Source organism: Mytilus edulis, chromosome 12, assembly GCF_963676685.1.
Source record: "Mytilus edulis chromosome 12, xbMytEdul2.2, whole genome shotgun sequence".
Taxonomy (NCBI): domain Eukaryota; kingdom Metazoa; phylum Mollusca; class Bivalvia; order Mytilida; family Mytilidae; genus Mytilus; species Mytilus edulis.
In genome coordinates, this window is record NC_092355.1 from 12083196 (window position 1) to 12106688 (window position 23493).

At 30.9% G+C, this 23493-nt stretch overlaps 3 protein-coding genes across 3 annotated transcripts in view; 2 read left to right on the forward strand and 1 right to left on the reverse strand.

The window, feature by feature from the left end:
• The window catches only part of LOC139497170 (uncharacterized), a 545683-nt gene that overhangs the window by 194163 nt on the left and 328027 nt on the right, over window positions 1–23493 (reverse strand). The window lies entirely within an intron of this gene.
• On the forward strand, window positions 3233–11608 carry LOC139497141 (uncharacterized). The gene is made up of 4 exons (XM_071285234.1): window positions 3233–3273; window positions 4212–4377; window positions 10625–10918; window positions 11402–11608. The coding sequence occupies exons 1-4, from the start codon at window positions 3253–3255 to the stop codon at window positions 11470–11472; spliced, it is 552 nt and encodes a 183-aa protein (XP_071141335.1). The 5' UTR covers window positions 3233–3252; the 3' UTR covers window positions 11473–11608.
• LOC139497425 (probable serine/threonine-protein kinase roco6) lies at window positions 11984–22657 on the forward strand. The gene is made up of 6 exons (XM_071285645.1): window positions 11984–12050; window positions 13125–13175; window positions 17006–17236; window positions 19553–20173; window positions 20599–20708; window positions 21452–22657. Exons 1-6 carry the CDS (start codon window positions 11984–11986, stop codon window positions 22655–22657), a joined length of 2286 nt encoding a protein of 761 aa, XP_071141746.1.

The following is a 23493-nucleotide window of genomic DNA, read 5'->3' on the forward strand; positions in this document are numbered from 1 at the left end:
CCAAAATATGCAACACTGATTTTGAAATGCATTCACAAATATCCACAGTATGATGACCAGTCACTTTATAAAAAAGCAACGAAGTATAGATGTAAAACAATATTTTGTCAAATCTATTTTGATCAGGTGAAAACATCAAAATTCTTTCTATCGCTGCATCAGACAAACATCCTTATGCTTTTCAACTTCTTATTTTATGTGGCCTTTTAACTTTTTTTGATTCGAGGGTCACTGTTGAGTCTTTTGTATATAAAACAAGCACAGCAGAACACCGATGCCATTGATGACTTAGTTCTAGTTTGCCAATGAAACTTTTCAGTTTTCCAATTAAACAAGAACCCAACATTACCGGAATTATAAAGTTTCGTAGCCTACTGAATTTAGCTCCAACATAATTCAACTACAGAGTAAAAACTTGGTTAACTGGAAATGACAAACATATCGGTTATTGATGTTTAAAACTTTTAAATTGAGATCAAAATGAAAAAAAAGATAACACTATATGATGTTGATTTTAAGAAGCCCTTGAATTAATAATAATAAAAAAAAATGTGATTTTTAGAGAATAAATAGCAAAAAATGGTGTTAATTGATTTGCATATCATAGATCAGTTCATCCATTGAATGTAGAATCAGCAAGTATTCAGTTATGATTCTTATTGCGGTTAAGATATGTTCGTTGATATTTTCGAATGCGGTTTGCGGGATAACGGGGGGTTATTTTCATATTGTGTATTGACATTTTTTATTTCTTTTCTAAAAACCGCTGAAAAAAATTATCGACTGGGTTTCATCTAATAATTTACTAAATGCTTGCTAAACGTAACTGAAACCGAATAATGTAACATCCATCGTTGTTAAATACCTTAGATGTAATGTGTGTTACAAAATTTAATCCTGGTATCTGTAATGAGTTTATTTACAACACATAATCGGTATTGTTAAAGAAAAAAAACTGAGTTCCTTTTCCTGTCGCCTTGGTCAATTATTCCTTTGGTGCAGACTTCATACCGGAGCCTCAAATGAAGAATCTTTCCGTCCTGCTTTATAAATGATGCCCTTTCGTAGAATAATTCAAATTTGGATCATATCTAACATCAAGCTATAAAGGGACCGAACATGACTCAAACGGGAAAACCAACGGTGCAATCTACTATATAGTCAGAAATCATTGAGTGCATATTATTCCGATTTTTTCATTGTAGATTAACATGCGATTGAATCTTAGCAACATTGACAATATATATTATAATTCATATAAGACATGTATAACCAATTTAAAAATGAGAGTTTGAATTACTGCGATTATACATATAACACTGTGGCATTTTTGACAATTATAATATAAGCATCGCAATAATTTCTGAATGTACAGTATATAAAAAAACAACACTTATGAACCACAACAACAAACGACAACATCTGAATTTCAGACTCCTGACTTAGGACAGGTGCAAACACATGCAGCTGGTATAAACGTTTTTATAGAAACGAACATTCAACCGTATCTGAAACAATTGTGTAACATCATAACATAAAATATCAATTAAAATGGCTTAACTCAGTTAACAGATAAGTTAACACATGTAAAAATACACTGAACGAATACATTTCTTTAAATTCAAGGATTTTGTAAAGGAACAGACATTTCTAGTAAATAAATATTGTGTGTTCAGTTTTAGGGTATTTTTTTATATCTCAGTATATTCAACCGTATCTGAAACAATTGAATAACATCATAACATAAAATAGCAATTGAAATGGTTTAACTCGACTAAAAGATCAGTTAACACATGTAAAAATACATTGAACAAATACATTTCTTTAAATTCAAGGATTTTGCAAAGAAACATACATTTTTAAATAGTAAATAAATATTGTGTGGTCAGTTTTAGAGTTTTTTCTATCTCAATATATAATGGTATTCATCCCCTACAGAATATTGTTTTACTATAAATTAAGATTTATTCCAAAATATGCAACACTGATTTTGAAATGCATTTTAAAAATATCTACAGTATGATGACCAGTCATGTTATAAAAATGCAACGAAGTATAGATGAAAAACAATATCTGGTCAAATCTATTTTGATCAGGTGAAAACATCAAGATTCTTCCTATCGCTGCATCAGACAAACACCCTGATGCTTTTTAACTTCTTATTTTATGTGGCCTTTTAACTTTCTTGATTCGAGGGTCACTGTTGAGTCTTTTGTATATAAAGCAACCATAGCGGAAAACCGATGCCATTGATGACTTAGTTCTGGTTTGCCAATGAAACTTTACAGTTTTTAAATTAAACAAGAACCCAACAATACCGGAATTACGAAGTTTCGTAGCCTAATTAATTTAGCTCTAACATAATTCAACCTACAGAGAAAAACTAGGTTAACTGGAAATAACAAACATATCGGTTTAAAACTTTCGAATTGAGATCAAAACGAAAAAATAGATGAAACTATCTGATCTGATTTTAAGAAGCCCTTTAATTAATAATATTTAAAAAATGTAACTCTTGGGTAAAATGTGATTTTTAGAGAAAAAATATAAAAAAGGACAAATAACTCTGTTATTCATGGTTAGAACTTTCAAGATAGGATCTTTATGGACATACTATATAATCTCATGTGTATAAGCAAGTCTATATCGGAAACAACGTTCAAACATATGATTGCATTGAATGTTTATACAAACAATTTTCACGTGGGTAATACAAGTGTACAGAGTTGAAACATCAAAAGTATGTAAGAATGTAAGAATTAATTTAAGAAATAATCGGAGATTTAGAACAGTCCAAAAGTTCCAAAGAATTTATAAGAATCAACAAATGATTCATTCCACTGCGTGATTGAATAATTTTGACGTTTGTGGTTCAACGTTTTTTTTTCTAATTTATAATAGAAATATAACCTGTATTATGTATTACCAAACAGAAAACAATAAACTTGTGGAAAAAATTGGTATACCGCAAACATTTTTATTTTGTGTGCATAAATCAAAGTTTTAAATTACATGCGTTCATTCAATTTGTTATTGGGATGTAAAGATACTTGCTATTCAGGACATTTGTAAAATTTGACAATATTTCATAGTATATGTGATATATAACCTCGACCTTATGTTAAATATGGACTTACCCCTACAACTATAGTTTATGATACTGTATAATCTTGTTATTACTCTTTGCAGATGGAAAATTTATTGAACAGAAAAATACTCAAACATCTTTTTGATGACCAGTGATGTGGCAAAATGGTTATTCTCCTGATATTGGTAAATATTCGAAGAAACATATGTGATATGATATATCAACAATTAAAACATTTGGCTGTCTTTGGTTTTATGCACAAACAAATTTATATATGAGGTCACATGTGTTTTTATACTTTTACAAGTCTAAAATGGGAAATGAAATCATATTCATCAATAATCAAACACACTAACGCGTACAGCTTGCACGTTACATGCATACACGTCAATTGGAGTCTGCATGTTTCTTTTTAATTTATTGAATCCGTTTTGTCTTAACACATCAAACGTCTATAAAGCAACAAAATACCATAACAGAACACCCACGATACACATATGTTCATTTTGACATTGGTCATTGTTGGTGTTTACCTAACAAGTAGATAAATGTGTGCAAAGAAAAACAGAACACTCTAAATGTTTTTGGCAAATCAAAACATATTTTTCTATATAACAACAAAATACCGTAACAGTGCAGCCAAGAACTCAATATGTTTATTTTGACAGTGATGTTAACCTAACAAATAGATAACTATAGGTAAGGTCAGAACAAAACACTCTAACTGTTTTGACAACTCTAAAATTGTTTTCTACAATTCAGTAAAGTATACAGTGTGCCAAGAAGGCTTTTCGTTCCCCTATTTTAAAAAAAATTCCTCAATAATAAACCTCGATGATAAGAAGATTCTGAATTTACCGCAGACGATACGCTACAAAATAATAACACAAAAGTAGTTTAAGTTTAGATATTATACAAAAACTTGCATAATCAATTGGCATATTAACTACGTACACAAAAATATATTACAGTTGGTTTTTTTTATAATTGTGTTTATATGTCGTTCTAATGGTCAGTAGTTCACTGCTTTTAACATCGTTAATTGAAATGAATCTAGGATTATTGCATATAAATACCAATATTAGCTAAAAACAATCCGTACATTATAATCATTTGTTTTTAGATTATTGTAATTACAGCTGGATATGACCTTAAATGTCCAGCCAGAGCAGAATGGAAACTTAGGGGAAACATTTTCTGTTCCGCTGAAGACAAATATGTATGTTTGTTCCATTTACTAGACCAGAAATATATGGAAAATTGTTTAGGTTCAGATCGAAGTAGCATAGGTAAAACTAGCTTACAAATGTTTACCAACTCATGATCAAACACCAATCAGTTAACTTCAAGGGGGTTATGGTTTTATGTTCTGAATAAAAAAAACATCCGCGCAAAGCACTATCGATCAAATAATTTAACACTTAAAGGTAAGAGGGAAATCTTAATTCACATTTTTTTTTGGTCATCTGCTTGACCAGAGTGTTTTCTTCAATGTTGAATTCAGAATATTAATTTTGGAGAAAAAAACACATACGAACTCCCCCTTTCTCCACCCTTGAAGTTCAACGATTGTTCCATCAGTTATTTTTGGTCAGTTATGTTAAAAATTAAAATAGTAACTAATGTATCTACAATTATTTCCGATTGTAGCAAAAGTTTATAATTAGATATCATTAAGATGATAGAAAATTTCATTAATCATACCAGGGTAATAATGGTGTACGCGAGACCAAAAAAAAATGACCAGGGACCTTCGGATTAATTTTTAAAAAGTCCAAAAATAAAGTACAAAATACGCGTTTTGAGAACACAAAACTCCAAAAGATAAGATGCTTAGTATTGCCAGATACTCACAGACTTTTTAGTCCCTGTATCTGATTCAATTATCGAATTTTATATTGCAGTGTGTTTAGTAATTATGTTAGTGCTAGACTTTTAGGAAACCTTCGCGATTTTTCATTTATCATCTCACTGTGTTCATAATACTATAAAACATATTTTCAAGTTTTATCTGGTTATGAAGACGAATAAAGAATATAATTGGGAATTATTTTTTTATTCATTCGAACTTCTATGCCGGGAACGGATTTAATCTCATTTCATGGTTGTCGTTAATCATCTAATACTGCGTTGTAAAACGCATCGACAACTTTTGGCGTAGTTATTAACTAACTAATAACTAAGTGAGTAAAGGGATAACTTGTTAAATCAAAACGTACGATTTATATTATAGGGATAATTTCTGATATAACTATAGTAAAAAGAAGTAAATGATACAATAGAATAGTTTTGATTTTTTTTCTTCAGACGGATTTGTTGAACACACGTTTATTACCGACAGTGTAATAAAAAATGCATGTTTGTGTTCTCACTTTTCACCTCAGTCTAGGATGATTTTTACTACACTTTAATCTAGCAGACATTTCCAGCTAGTACTATGTAAATACAATGTGTATTATATTGACACTCCTCGGTAAAGGCGTGGTTAAATTCACGATAATTAAAAGATTAGCAGTATGTAGTTAAACTCTTTCGATCTTCACTAAAGTGTTGTTTGGCCTCAAGGTTTTAGTATCAGGTATAAAAACATGTAAACGTGACAGTGATGTTAAAAATAATAAAAGAGAAGCGCTGGCTTGAACACGTATAAATACTGTAGCTATTTGATCAACGATGTTTGAAACATTTTGATAGAACTATTCTCTTGTCAACGTTCCATGTTTGAATACAGACAGACCGGTGGAGTACATTTTCCATGTCCTTAATATATTGTACCTTTGCAAGACTTAGCTTTTATCCATCAACCCATTCTAAACCAGAGACACATACATGTCAGTCAAAAATGACAAGAATACTCCTCTAGTGGACTAGCAGTATATTCTTAACAATTTATAGATTGTATACCAAGAAAGAAAAACAAATCCGAAATTAATTTGATACTCGATATTCTTCCTGGAAAATATTCACATCTTCATTTGGTCTGAAAATATGATAAGATTTCGGTATACAGAACATGCAGAAGTGTGACTGTCATACAACCTTGTTGTACCAGAAACCATTATAAATGTGAACCTGTATACGTAAGACCTCATTGGACGTCACATCACCACATACAGTTCATAATACATTAATTACTACTGATACAGAATTTAACGATGCAAAGAAAATACTTATGATTGTGAAGCAAGACAATTCATGACTATAAAAGAGTCTAAGGGAAGAAATTGTCGGAACAATTTAAGTTCTGTCGTAATATCTTTTTCAATTAAAATCAATGAGCTTCTTGTAAATGTATATATACCACAAATCCAACGTTCTTATTTCGAAGCTTTCAATAGAGTTGACCTCCTCCCCCCAGAAAAAACCAAAACCATTAAAGCTGGGATCAATTATATCTAAATATCATATTTATATATTTATATAGTTGGTTGTCGTTAACTAGAGATGTATATGTTACAGTAAACATATACAATCGAAATAACACGTAATAACTAAACAAGTAAGTAAATACCTATGATTACTAGTCGAATTAGTGATTACATGTAATTACTAATTGTACAGGTAATCGCTGATTATAACAATTTTTACAGCTATTTACTCACTTGATATTTTTGTTTCAAAAGTTTAAGTATGATTCAAGAAACATAAGTTAAATAGTAAAGGAGTAGGAACTATATGACTTACTTTCAGGTTAAAAAATCAAAGGTCATTTAAAACTAGATGTTCATCTACAGTTTGCATATTGGAACTGGAAAATGGTTGTTTTATAATTTTTGAAATTATATATATCATTACATTGAATGTTTCTTCAAAAGAGACAAAGTACAGAATTAGTAAAAAGATGTAAAAGTTCGTTTAAAGATAAGTAATTAGTGGTAATAGTTTTGCAGCTTACACTATTACTTGTTTTAAGTAAGTAATTCGGAATTTCAACTATTTAGATGTCTCTGCGCAAACTTAATTAAAACAACAAGGAAAAAAATACTTGTTATAGATTTGTGATGAATACTATGCAACTGCAACACCCCTTTTTATCACAGTGTGCATGCGGATATTTTAATGACTTAAATCCGTTATATTGATTAAGAAAGACGATTGTACGTAAAATCCTAAAGTTGATGAGACTTTTTCTACCAGAAAAGCGACATTTTGGTTTTGATATAATTTCTTATATCACTCTTATTCAATATTCATGCATAAGTGAAATATTGGAAAATTGGTTTATTTCAAAACAAGATAACTAAATAAATTCCACAACACCCTAACTAATCAACTACTATCAGTCTATCCGTAGTGACGTTTCATTTTTTCTTAACAAATGCTTTTAGGGAATCATTGATGTACGTCCAGTGGCAAATATATTACATGCATTTCGAAACAATAAATTGACATAATATACTATTACAACCATGTTCACATTATTATGGCAGGTTATTTTGGCTGAGTGTAAATTTTTGCTTATGTTTGCAAATAGAACAAAATCGCCAAAATAAATTCCCTCAATTTAAAAGTGCACATGCAAAGGTGTTGATAAAGTTTTAAATCCGCCAAAATACTAATCTCCAAAATATTGCGTATACCCTATTCAATGAAAATTTACACTCGCAAAAATAACCCGCTATGTGGTATCATGCATTATACCCACTTATTATGATGATGACGAATTTCTTAATCTGGGAACAATCTAATTGATATATTAACCTGTGATTTCTTTATGTCTATAACTTTGATGAACCAAGCAAGTTAGATATCGACCTGTACTAGTATTTAATCGTTATCAAAGGTACCAGGATTATAATTTAATACGCCATACGCGCGTTTCGTTTACATAAGACTCATCAGTGACGCTCAGATCTAAAAGTTTATCAAGCCAAAAAAGTACAAAGTTGAAGAGCGTTAAGGACCCAAAATGCCAAAAATGTTGTGCCAAAAACGGCTTAGGTAATCTATTCCTTGGATAAGAAAATCCTTAGTTTTTCGAAAAATTCAATGTTTTGTAACTGAAAATTTATAAAAAATGAGCATATAATTGATATTCATGTCAACACCGAAGTGTTGACTACTGGGGTGGTGATATCCTATGGATTAAACGTCCACAAGCAGTGGCATCGACCCAGTGGTGTAAATAGTTATCGAATGTACCAGGATTATAATTTAATACGCCAGACACGCGTTTTGTCTACAGAAAACTCATCAGTGACGTTCAGATCTAAATAGTTAAAAAGTCAAACAAGAACAAAGTTGAAGAGCATTGAGGACCAAAAATTCCAAAAATGATGTGCCAAATACAGCTAAGGTAATCTATTCCTGGGATGAGAAAAATTCTTAGTTTTTCGAAAAATCAATGTTTTGTAATCATGGTAACAGGACATTTATAAAAAATACCATATAATTGATATTCATTTAAATCAGATTGGTTTTGGATGTTTCTCTCTAATAACGAGTAAACATGTATATATTTTGAATTGCGTCTATCGATAGTTCCGTAACTTTATATCTAGGCGTATAAATCAATAATCGACAAGTGCGTACATTTTTGTTAAATCAATATTAATGTTGTATGCTTCTAAATGTCCATAGTTATTGACAACGAGTTTATTCTTAAATTTTCATCAATTCGACCTTGGAAAATGTGGATATATCTTTATTTAATCAAATCTTTTTTTGGAATTATTTAGATTTTCATAGATACCATTCTTTACACCAGTTATTTATAAACAAGCGCACGGGTTTAGAAATGACTATTTTAGTATATCACTATCGGACAAGCAAAACAATGATGTATGTAACACCTGGTAGTGTTTAAAGGGAAAGTTACAAGTTATTGGCCGTGTACACTGCTCGATATTATCAGAAGTGACGCGATGCATAAACTTGCATTATTTAATTGTGCAATACGATGTTTAAGCCCGACATGAAATCGCATTATTACCTGGACGTGTCATCTTACAATACCCCTGGGAATAATTCATTCAAGCACGCTGGTGATCAGAAAAGGGATGGTCCGAATTTACCTTAATAAGTTACATAAAAGAATTATGAACAAATTGTATTTTCAAAAACAGTCTTGCACAGGACACTTATTTTTGACTTTGAACTCGGCCTTTTTTGGGCGTCACTAGTAAGTCTTGTGTGGACGAAACACACTTCAAATTTTAAACCTGGTGCTTTTTTTAGCTATTATTAGTGTGTTTTCTTTGTCAAATATGTTCTCCTATTTATATGTATTGTAGTCTTGTAATGTTGTGTTGTCATTTTAATGTTATATTAAACATGGCCATTAAAGCGTGAGGTTTGGCCTGCCACAAAACCAGGTTGAATCCACCATATCTTTCTTTAAAAAATGTCCTGTACCAAGTAAGAAATATGGTCATCGTTATATTATAGTTCATTTCATTGTGTGTTACATTTTAACGTTGTGTTTCTTTTGTGTCGTTTGTTTTCTCTTATATTTGAGTGTGAATTCGAATTATTATAAGACGTGTCACGGTACTTATCGATCCCAAACTCAGGTATTTAGTTTTAATCTTATATTTGTTATTCTCATCGGATTTTGTCTAATGCTTAGTTCGTTTCTGTGTGTGTTACATTTTAATGTTGTGTCGTCATTCCTCTCTTATATTCAATGCGTTTCCCTCGGTTTTGGTTTGTGAGCTGGATTTGTTGTTTTCCATCGATTTATGAGTTTTGAACATCGGTACACTACTGTTGCTTTATTTAAATAGTTCCCAAATTAGAATTATTTAAAAACAAAAATTATTATTAAAAAATGACATTTTCCGCATTAAGTTAGTAAGAAAGGTTGCACAACATGTCTATTATAATAATTTCTGTGACCCGGTTAACTGGTTATGCTTTCCTTGTCGAATAAAACAACCATACGCTTGACAATATATCGACACTCAATTACGACTTCGTTAGGTTACTGATGGTGTTGGTCTTTTATGGTTTATATATATATCAAGTGGTCTTGTCAACCAAGAAGATGATTAAATGGCCGCATGCAAAAAATTGATACTTTCAACTTAAAACCGATGATGATCTCTTATCAGCAGAATACAATGTTAAAGTTTATGAATTTGTGCTTTTTTATACATAATGTACATAATATTAATTTTTCTATTTTTCTACGAAGTTTCCCTTTAATAAGAGGACATGATAAAGAAAAAAAACAATTTTTTTGTTTTATATCATACATATAAAACATTATCAGATACATGAAAATGATGGCAAAGTTTCATCTTATATCTAATCTGATTATCTATTGCCTCTTCATCCATTGTTAAAGTATATAGCAAAAATTGAGAATGGGCTGGGTAATGTGTCGAAGAGTAAACAACACGACCCCAAAAAACAGAAAACAGCCAAAGACCACCAATTGGTCTTCAACAAAGACAACAAATTCCGCACCAATGCAATTAACGTCGTCGTCTTAGGTTAACTAGCGATGAACAAATGATCATTGGTAATTGCAACTCGATTGCTTGTCTTTCGCCATTGATAATCTATAATATCAAGTGGGTTGTTTTCTTTAAGGAAGTAAGCTAGTGTTCCAACCATTGTTTAATCTAGCAGAATGTAACGTCAGAAGATATCAACCTATCGTGTTCACCACCCAAGGAAACAGTCAATGTATCTACAGGAAATCAAAATGTGCTGAAGAAGGACAGGTCATATTTAACAATGGTTCTTCTAGCAGAGATGTTACATGTCGCTGTGACTACACACAGGGATATGCGTTTGTTACAAAACCAAAAAACAGTTGTTTCTGTACACCATCTGAAGAAGACTGCTCGTGTTATAGATCTACGTGTACAAAATTATCCCAAGGTGAGTTTTTATTTATTAAGTTGGTGGTTATATACATTTTAAGAAAGAAGGATTACTGTAATATCTGTTATTTTCTTTGACGTGTGCTCTTTATATTTAAATTGTAACTCAAACAAATTGAAAAGATCATTGAATGAACATATTATTAATAGCATTAACATGTCTGTTAACGCTTTTGTTGTTACTCTGTTGTTCTCAAACAAATAGACGAAACACACATCAGACATATGACTTCATACAACAGTCAAGCCATTATTTTGATAATTTAAACAATAACATAGCCGGCAAATTTTACTCATCTTTTTATACTGTCTCCCTAAACAAATTTATAAAAAATCACTGTATATGATTCCAAAATATCGAAGAGCTTTAAACCAAATGTTCAGATTTTGGTGTTCTTTTACTAAATTGATTGAATTAATAATAAATCATCAAACCAAGTAAGATTAATATGGATAAGTAATTAAAAGATTATCTCAGCAGATTACCAATGCATCACTGATGGGGAAACACTGTTGAATGGAACATGCAAGGAAATAATTTCATACATGTAAGTTAGATCGTTACTTGAAATTGTTATCCTCATAGATAGTTTATTTGAATAAATTTGTTTTAAAACATCTGAACTAATGTATACCTATTTGCCAGTTATTTCAAACGTTACTCTGCACGGAAGGATAATTTCAAATTGTATATGATAACTTGATCTGCTCTATACATAGTGTTTACTGATTGTATATGCATTCCCTTAACGAAATTAAATTTAACCAAAATCTGGAATTAAACCCATTTTCTTATCATTGATAAAAAATCAGGAATTAGGAACCTGCCTACTCACTAAATTACCACGGAGCCATGCATTCAATCAAATATATGAAACATACACTTTCAGGCAATCATGACAACTTGCATTGAGGAAAAAAACTTCCCACGTGATGAAATAAAAAAAGCAATAATATGAATATAAATGAGGCATGCAGACGAATAAAAAAGATAATTTATTTGTTGATTTTGTTTATATTTTCAATCATTGCAACAATTGTATTAACTTTAAGAACTAATTACATGTCTCTTTTCAGATCAAACAACACAGATGATAACGCAGTTCAGTTAATCGAACTTAGTAGAACAAGTAAGCAACTAAGAATAATATTTTAATAAAATTAGAATAATATTACAATTTTGTCAAGATAAATATCCTCAAGTATGCTCCGGTTTTCAATGGCTTTGTCCTTGACCGTTAACAAACCCACTGCAACATCAAAATCAATATGATCAATGGAGATCTTTTAGACTCACAGAAAAGTTGCCAGAATGAAATACTTTCATGTGACTACCATATTGGCCATTATCCAACCATGTTTGGAAAAAACAAAAATCGGGTACATTTCACATTACATAATGCCTATAAACAAACTTTGAACCTTAACTAAATGAACAAAACCTAATTTTGATCTTGAGTTTTGATCTTTTTTTAAGATTTATCAATGTTTGGTTGTGACGTTTGGACGCCATCCTTATTTTCATTAATCGGGTTTGCTATTGTTATCGATTATCGTAAAATTTCATTGTATCGATTGTTTGTTTTATCGCTGCTAGTGAATGTTTTATTCTAAAGGATGTCACCAGCCATGTGTTAGCATAGAAGAACATTGATTTGTTCATCTATTTATTATTCTTAAAATGTTTAGTTAGTCGAGAAGAACTTAATTTAGATCTTCGACTAACTTTTTTTTTATCTTCATGATCTTGTAAAGATAAAAAAAAAGTTGGTCGAAGTTCTAAATTAAGTCCTTCCTTAATACATAGATAGTCTAAGCTATATTAATTAAAATCTACATTTACTTTACAATCGTTTTGATTTTGTTTTCTTAATGTTTTCAATTGAGCGCCATTGACGTGTCTTATGTAAGTGGAATGCATATTTGACCAACCAAATTACCAGATTAATATCTATTATGAGCTGGTATTAATTTGTTTAAGGACATACTATGCTTCATTGTAATGAGTCACGTTTGCTGCATTTATTTTCTTCATATATATATTTAAATCTAAACCTTCTTCAATTTTTCTACTTGTTGGAAGAAATGAGACATCTCTTTCGAATTTATAGTTTCCTATAATACATAACCAACAGTCTACATTCTATTAGTCTGAATAGATATAAATTTTGTTAAAAAATGACATTTCAATGTTATAATTATAGATTACACCAATGCACAAAAGGTTGCATACATCATCATTGCATGTTTAGCTGGTGAGTAAACAGTAATTTTGTTTGGACAGTAAATAAAAACAACAAAAGTATACCTCTGTTCAAAAGTGTTAAATCAGTTGAGAGAAACAAAAATCCGGGTGACAAACTAAAACTCGTTTGAAATATATGTGTTTAAAATGTTCTAAACTACTTTAAATGTAATGGTAAAGTTTGCGACAATTATACATACATTAGTTAGCGTTTTCTAGTTAGAAAAGTAGGATTATACCGTTTAAAACAAAGAGACAACTATTTATCAAAGCAAATCGTATCACATGCACAAAACGGGAAGTTTGAACATTATACGACTAGAACAAAACCGCCATTAAAAAAGGCATGTTTTGATGTGACTTTAAAATATTTTCTTTGTAATATGAAAATGTTTCAATTGAGCAGATATGTTCAAATATAAATGTACTGTTTAAATGCTCTGAGTTTGCCGAATATCCATGCATTAATTTATAAGAAAATTCGGTTATTAAAGCAAACTAAATCATTAACGTGTTTGTTTTTATTATCCTAATAGGGAATGCAAATTAAAGTAATAAGCATGTCCATCTCGATTGAAATTCTGTATTGTGTAATCCCTTACAGGTTAATTTTTGAAACGGGTTTGAATATTTGTCGTACAAGTTTTTAGTAAATCCTGCTATACAAAAAACTAAAAGAAAGTCTGAAAAGGATCAAGAAAAATGTTATAATCAATTAAACATGCTTCTATCTTTTCAGTTTGTTCTGTGTTTGCTGTCATCGTGTTGTTCAAGGTTTGTGTCTTCGGTAAGCATGTTCTCTATCAATAGTACAAATACAAACACCGGGTAGAAAAAAAAAGGTCAATTAAACAGGTATGGCGTTCATTCAATTGTAAAATTAAACTGCAAACAAACATACACACCAACCTTGAGATGTACGCCCATGAGAATAAAACTGGTATCAGGAGTATGATTTTTTTAACGAGAAAACAAATTTCCAGTGTGTGTCAATACATGTGTCATATGATCTTACGTCTATCAATATGGCTACTTTGAAAACAAAAGACAAATAACTATTAACAATGTATAAGACTATGAACAAATTTAGTTAAAGGGAAATGATTTAGATAATTTTCTAATAATAATAAACATAATAATACTGATGATAATTCTTTTTTTTTTTGTTAAATAGTTATAAATAAGAGTAATCTTCTCCAAGGACCTGCTCTACTACATTTTCATCATTTTCAGACAATGTGTTGTTGACATACTGTCAGTTACATATTTCATTTAGATTTTCAACGTCGGATAATTCCCCCCTCAGACAAGGTACTTGTATCTTCGTTGGCAATTATTTGTTTATGACACAAAGCAATATCAACTCTTTAAATTTGTCTTTCAGTTTAAAATGGGGAATTCAAATGTTTAAATTTCTAAAAACTGTATTATTTTGATAATTAGTTTCTCACTGATAAGAGAGTTTTCGATTTGAATTGTAAGTAACCATTAATTAGCAAGAAGCAAATGAGATTGCATCTAGCATCTCTGTTTCAATTGACTTCCGAAAAACAGTTGTAAGTAATGAAGACATTTAAATTTACATTTATTGTTCGTAATATTATTTTTCAAAATGTTGATAAAATTTTGAATTAAAACGGTGATTATTCCAAAGAGACAACAACCTGACCACAGAGCTGAACACCGCCCAAGCCAACCAATACTATTCTTTTTAATTGAAACGTCACTAACATTGTTAAGACTGACAACTTATCATTAGAAACATTTAGTTCATTCACCGATGTGACTGAAGACGTATAATTTATAGGGTTTGTGAATAGTTGACATACAATTGTTTGATTCATATAGTTGAGTATTCAAAATAGTACTCCTACTTATTTAGAGGTGCAGACGAATAGTACAGATAAGTTTCGTGGGGTCGATATCATGGGTGAAATACAAAAGTATGATTTGTCGGAAGATGACAATTTGTTTGCTGTATAAAGATTTCACAATATACTCAGCTGAAGTAATGCATTTCATTACCGTAGGTCCCTTTAATCATTATCTGTTTTTTTTTTTAAATCCTTGACTCGATTTTCTTTTTAATTATGTACGCTGCACGTACTTACTTTTGGTGTTTGCTGGCTTTAAGTTTGTTTCATTTTAATAGCAAGCCTTGTTACGATTCACAAATACGCAATCAAATCCACAATATTCCAAGGATATGCAAGATACATCTCTATGTACACTATTGTCAGGTCTGAATCGTTATTAAAATGTGATTGTATTAACAAAAGACTATAAATTTATTATGATAGATGCACATAAGAGACCAAGCATCATTACAAGTCAAGTCCTAAACAGTACCGATACATAGCCATGTAATGGAATGGAAAATTATTTGCATTCGAATACATTATAAATACTTTGCGACATCAGCATGATCAGCATAACCTTTTTTTTAAATATAAAATATGTATGCACTTAAAAATAATACACTAATTTACATGTAGATGTTTGTTAAAAAATAATCTATGTTAAACATTGTCATAGAACAAACTATAATTTTAGTCCATGTATGTATTGACACACACGAATACTATATCTCTGTATATATAGTTACACATGCAACATATACACAAATTGATGGACATGAAACGATATTTCTGAATCTTTATTTTTAAAATATAAGATGGAGCTAATAAATATCAATAGACTAAGACTTTGACCATTCTATAACTACTATTTATAATAGTATGGGGAACAATTGCAGGACAATAACAAAGCAGCAATACAAGGTGAATAATACACAGTTAAAAAATGTTGGCCTACCATTTTGGTTGCACTGCTTCCAATAATGTTTGAACATGCGAATTACAGAGCGTTTAATTCAAGACATCGCTGTGAATGTAGTTAATACACACGGCATCAATATTACTGTAAATGTTTAAATAATCTCTTACTCCTTTACCAGCTCATCTGTTGAATTAATTATGTTAGAGACACTTAATCAATTAAATATATATTTGCAGATGACGTTTACCCCAAAACAAACAAAACGACAGGTATGTTAAGTTATTAGAGCTTTCATTGTTTTTAGTTTCAGCTTTTTCACCACTGTCACATGTAAGTGGAATGGTCGGCGCCTTCAGTCATGTTTAAACACGCGATATTTTTTATGTTTCAGTTCTAAGTCAGTAGCATATATCTCGGTAGTTATCGTTGGTTGATATTTGTCATATTTGTTTTCAGTAAAATGCATTGTACTTAATTCAGCTGTTATTTTTATCAATTGAATAGACAAAAGCAAGTATGGAATTTTCTAATTATTGATGGCATTACAGTTGCTTAAAAATGCTTGCATACATTTAAATTGAGGTTTGATTGATTGACGAATATACTAGTACACATAATTATTTTTATATTTTATAATCATCTGTAAGACAAATTATGTTTTGAGACACGTCAACACACATATATGTATATACAAGTCTAAATTAAATAACTACGTTCAAACCTATTATTGCGTTGGATAACAGCCGCAATTTTTATACGTGTGTAAAACAAATTTCGTTGTAGAAGGGTTTAAATACAGCACAAACAACATTTTCCAAAAGACCAAAAAAGTGAAAAAGTATATTTTAACAATATATATATATATGTAGTTGCAGATGACAAATCCACTCAAATAAATGGAAGTGAATTGACCTTTCTATAAAAGCTTGAAATAAATCTTAATTTTGCTAGAATATAAAATGAAGTTCATCAATATAATCAGACTTAACAGCATTATGAAGCAGCATAAGTAAAACTACCAAAATATACTTCAAAAATGTATTTTTAATTTTTCCCTATTAGATGACGAAAAACAAAAGTTTCTACATGAACTTTTTCTGAAAGGTGAATGTGGCAAACTTCATTTTGCAAGACTTGTATTTATTGGAAAACACGGTGTAGGAAAAACCAGTTTAATGCGAAGATTACTGTGGCAGAAAAAGGAAGATGTCACATCTACAAAGAGTACAGACGGGATTGAAGTCGAGAAATGCAATATCAATATTGTTGATGGGAAATGGAGCCCATGTAAAGGTAAGAGGTATTCGTTTATTCAATTTTAAAAAAAACTTAGGATTTTCTTAACCAAGACATAGATTACGTATTTGGCACAACTTTTTTTTGGATCCTCAATCCTCTTCAACTTTGTACTTTTTTGGCTAAATGAATATTTTGATATGAGCGTCCCTGGTGAGTCTTATGAAGACGAAACGCGCGTCTGACGTACTAATTTATAAGCCTGGTACCTTTGATAACTAATTAGGTTTTAGTAATTCGATTCAAAAATGGAAAGAACTTTCAAATAGTTATTTTTTTATACAAAATTGCGTTACATTTTAAAATATCATAAAATAGCGACTGTGAAATGCTTTTTAAAACCATTAAAAGTGCAGTGAGCCAATACCATGTCAGCAGTAGATGAAATTAAGTGAATGTATTCGAAGTATGATGTAAACAAAGATCTAAATTACAAACTATAGTTATATCCAGCATTATTTATATCTTCACTACACTTTTCACAACGATTGTTTTGTATTGAACTACTTTTCTTATCCTCTGTTTTCGTTATGATCTTTGACAATAATTGTAAACTGTTCATCTCGCCTGTTGGTATAAGCAAGAAGATAGAGTGTATATATAGTCGTCACAAAAACAGCCATCCACCACAGTAAAAATAAAACAAATTAAGCTTCTATATGTCATTGTATAGTTTTTAACTATAAGCATAATATAGTCAGCTTTTAAAAGCCCAAATATGACACAATGTGCTACATCTAAATAAAAAGTTTGTGTAATAACAATTAAACAAAACATTAATACAAAACAGTAACAAACAACAGCAGCTGAAATACATGCTATTTACATGGGACATGCAGACATAGAATATGGCGAGGTTAAACATTCTTTGTGTGAGCTGTCAGTATACCAATGTATTTTCCTTAGGAACTATGTAAAAACTTCGCTTCCTGTTTCCCTTACATAGTCATTATTCTTCCGCGAAAGTCTGTATGCTAATAATTCACCTTTTTAATTTACGCCTTTAAAATCGTTATATGAGAAACATTCACATTAGGCCATGGTAATGTTTTGAAAAGTGTCGTGTACCATTATTTTGTGAATGTGGACTACATAAGTTACTCTACGGATACTACCAACAGTAATATCTGAAGCTTCTTTCGGACTTGATTTATTTGTCAATATTGTCCCATATCTGTAGCGTTTGGAAAATTTTTGCATATCTGCTCGTGTTTTCTGTTGAGCATAGTTTTGTTTATTTAACTTTTAACTATTTTTTTCTACCGTTTCCAGTATGCCAACATCAATACATGTACAGAATGCTTCACACAAAAAGCTAAGGAATAGCACTTGTAATCCTGTTCTTAATTTCGAAATCTCAATGAAGCCTTCAGTGCAGAACAATACATCTATTAACTAAATGCAATTTTAAGAAAAACTTAACGCCAATCTCATTTAAATTCTTAGGAAAATGATTGGGATATACTATATGAGATGTAACACCACCAAATATCTCAAATAGCTGTATATGGTTTTTTTCTAGGCCTGGGGGGAAACTGACAGGAAAGTATTACAGATTTAAAACAGAATAAGTGAGGTAAACATTGAACGGCGAAGTACTGACGATCTTTGTAGAACACATGTTAAACTTCTTTTTGATTGTATGAATCTTGTAACCGTGCATCTATATTTCGGGTTTGCATCTAAAAGCGTTCCTTGTGCAGGTGAAACTAAGAGTGAAATTATACTCTTGTATCTATATTTTACTAAATTTGTACTTGTTGTGGATAGTAAATATGTAATTATATTTATTTCTATTCCAATCATTAAATTTATTTTTATTGGCGTTTCAAAAATGTCTGTGTCATATTTATTTGAATATTTGTATAAATCCCTAAATAACATAATTTGTAAATGTTGTAAGTCTTTGGTGTTTTTAACACAGATTTAGATGCATGATCTAAATTGATTCTGTTGCGTTGACATTATTACGAACTTGTAGACAAGTACCGTGCACGTGGGAAGTTGATAAATCTTTGCCATTATATTTAACGCACCCTCTGTTTTGTAATTTTCTATACGTATATCCGAAAGCTACAGAGACATTTTTCCAACCATAGCTTTGTTTAGAATCTGTAGCATGATCCTTACGAAAACTGTTACACATTATTATTGATTTCAAATATTGAAGATTTACGAAGCAGAAAAACTATGCATTACACATTTGCTGGTGTATTTCGTCTTCGTGTGACACAGAAACAAAGAAGCATATACATATTTAAAATGTTTAAATATTGTTGTACATGTTTACATATCTTAATTGTTTTAATGCAGAAACGGACGATCATGTACGCAGATTGATTCACCAAGTGTTTAAAGGGAAGATACTTAATGTAGAACGCAAAGCAATGGAAACTATTAATGATCAGAAACATTTCAGTTCAAACGAGGATGGACCAAGAAGTGATTCGAACAAAGAACCTTCTACAAGTTTTGATGAAAGGGATACCATAAATATCTTTAATGACGATTCTAAGGGCGAAAGTAATGCAAGTGATGACATAGTAGACATTCAAACAGTTATCTCTGATAACAAAGATAATCATGTAATGGTAAACACTGGTTTAAATTTAATGCCACCGGATAGTTTTAAATTGGAAAATATTTATGACTCTGATATTAACCACTTAACAAAGCAAAGTGAGTCCGACCCTATTAACGACGAGAATATAAACGAAATGACTTCTACAATTTTGAAATCATATCTTCAATTAAAAGAAAAGGAACAAGATGATATGTTGGCGTTTTGTTGGTTATGGGATTTTGCTGGCCAAAAGGATTTCTATGCCACTCACCAAGTCTTTCTGTCGAAACATGCAGTATTTTTGCTTGTAACCGATAGCTTAGAGTTCACCATTGCTGAGAATCAAGGGGAAAATTTTGTAAGCTCTGCACGTAAGTTCTTGTATAGAGAATCTGACAACAAAAACACATTCGTCATATTGGTATGCTTCCAACTTTATCATTGCTGTCAATGATTACCAGATAGATAGTTATTAACACATGCAAAGTCTTTTGATAGGATATGAAAAATGATTAAGCATGTTAGTAAACCTTAAACATACAAATGATATAGTAAAGCTACCTTCGCGACGTTGTGAAAATCTCAAATATGATAATTTGGTCTATTATGTCTTTTTTATTTCGTATTCATATTATTGAAGTATGATAGCAATTAGACAACTATCAATCATAGCTAAAATGAAGTAGAAATATTCTTGACATAATCAATTAATTGGTGTGAATCCTGATATAAGTTGTTTTATACAAAGTTTGTTCATATCCATACATTCACAAAACGTATAAATATCTTATTGCAGAGTATGTTAGTTTTTGGTTTGATGCCATTCACTGCTACTGGTCGACTGCAATCGAAGGCAGACTAGACCCTCCGATCATTGTTGTGTGTACAAACGAAGATAAATTTAAGGTAAGCATGTGTATTTCCGTAACACATTTGAGGCAAGCTTAGTAATAGGTACCGCTTGAAGATCATAAATATTCGTAAGTTTTAAACAGGGCCAATATAAATCAAGGACAATATCATAATGTTTCTTAACATGATTAATTCAAGGGCATATAGCTCGCATCTGAATGAAGATGACAATTAAGCATGCGGCACTAAAGATTAGAAACATTCCGCTGTGCACATTTATTACTCATATAGGATTGATCCCAGCATTATTAATAAAAGTCTAAACGTATTCATTAGCAAACGATGTTTATGAGATGTATATGTTGAGTACGTTTTTTTGTTTTTCACGTAAAATCATTGGATTAGAATCAAACCAAAATAATGCGTTTAAATCTTAAAGAAGTTACAATTCAAATGTGTCACTTAACATAACATACACCTTACCTCGATTTGAGTTATCCGTCTTGCCTTTTGCTATTTGTCCGAGCGGTTAACAACACTTTAAACACGTCCTAAATGACTGTTAGTATTATCTTTCAAATTCCACAATAAAATGCATGAGCTAATTGTTTAACGATTATGTAGAGAAAGCTATGTATTATAGTTACGTTTAAATCAGTCGCTTAAAACAATTAAAATGCAAAGGGTGATAAAATATCAAAAAGCATGTGTTCGTATTAATCTTATTTTCTTCTGTGAGAATAATTAACCACATACGATGAATTCAACATTACATTTATGCTTTGAATGTTTTGTAGAAACGAGAGCGAGAAAAACGACAGACAAAATTTAAAGAAAATTTAAATCACGTTCTGAAAAAACAGGAAAAAAAAAGACACTTGAGAAACATATATTTTATTTCTAATACTGAGGATCCTGACATCGTTTTTGAAAAGATTAGAAAAGAAATTTCACGTCAGGCTATGACCATGAAAGATTGGGGCAAAGACTGTCCATTGAAATGGCTTTTGTTTCAACGAGTCTTAATGAAGTTAAAAGACAACAATGTACCAATTTCATCAACTAAAGCATTGCTGAAAATTGCAAAACATAAAGATATTGATATCAGGGAAGATAATGAAGTCAAACAATGTTTGCAATACTGCCATGACATTGGAACAATTGTCTACTTTGATGAGAAAAAAATAGAAGATTATGTTATCTTGGACCCTAAATGGTTGATTAATGCCTTTAGATGTCTTGTTAGTGATAAAATTGAAAATATCATCGAAGTTTCAGATGACTGGCAAACATTGACAGACACTGGCCAATTAACATATTCACTCATATCTCTCCTGTTCAGGAAAGAACCAGAATTGAAATTTGAAGAGAACAAAGAACATTTAATTGAAGTTATGAAACGGTTTGATATTATAGTGAATTTGAAAGACTCAACTGAATTATACATGCCATGCATGGTAAAGTCATGCTCCTTCTCTGAAGTTCAGAAGCAGTTTTCAGATGGAAGCCAATCAACTCAAAAAACAAGTTGGTTATGTTTAGAATTTAAGTTTCTTCCTCCAGCATTCTTCAACCACATTATTGCCTGGTACATTAAACAGTATAATGTGAGTGTTATACTCGATAAACAAAGTCGACGCAAAAGAAATGCATTATATCGCCAGGTTGGTGTATTTGATTTGGATCCGTCTGGTTGTGAACAACTTGTGGTTTGTGAAGGACCTAATATAATAGCACTTCAGGTATGGGATTCACGAATGTCAAATAAGACTTACGGTGATTTGGGATCAGATTTATTTCGATTCGTTAAAACACTGCGCAAGCGGTACAGTGTAGACATACCATATTCAAATACATTTACCTGTACAGACGGTGATTTTACAATCCATCGAAAATCAATTGAAGATTTACTCACTAGAGATTATCGGTGCTTAGAGCATAATACAAATCACTTTTCAGACGATTTAGTTAGGCCTTGGAATTTTAGTGAAGAGTTAAAGTAAGTACAACATTAGCTATTTTGTATTGGTTTTTTTTGCAACATACCTAACAAGATATAACATTGCAAATATGCAGGGCTCTTCTAATTATCTTATATATGACTGTTTAATACCATAATCATAGTTCTGACCATTGCAAGTATTTTGATTTGTGTTCTGATTTTTAACAACGTCACTAGTGTTCCAAAATCAATTGCGGAATTTGAATACCAATGTGGACTTTTGCGTCACTTGTTTAGTACATTGTTTGAGCCCAACATGCTTTCACATGTCCCTTTCCATGTCTGATATGGTATATATGATCCATGGACACATAAGATTCTGTAGTTGAATTGTTCGGTTGTAGAGAAGAGTAAGTTTAACTAAAATTCACAAATGCAAAAAGAAGAAAGTCCATAATACTGACACGATCAACTTATGTCAATCAACGGATCAATTAAACTCAACTTCCTTACCGATTCAACATTCAGCCTTGGTTCCCATCGAACAGCATGCTACAACCATTCAAACCGAAAAATCAATGGTCTAATCTTTTTTTAATTCAGTAATGAAGATAGTTGATATACGTATTCAACATTTTAAAGAACATTTTACTATAAACCCTTACAACAATAAACCTATTTCTCGTATCAAACATAAACTAAAAGAACTAGCCAAGGAATTTGTTTTTGTCCCGGCAGATAAAGCTGCTAATAATATTATTATTGTTTGACGTAAATTTTACATTGAGGTTCTGAAAAAGGAAATCACCAATTCACCAACATTCCAACTGACTCCATTTTCAGAAAACGAAATCTGTAACAAACATAAACTTTTAGGCACCGCTTTACAAGCAGAGC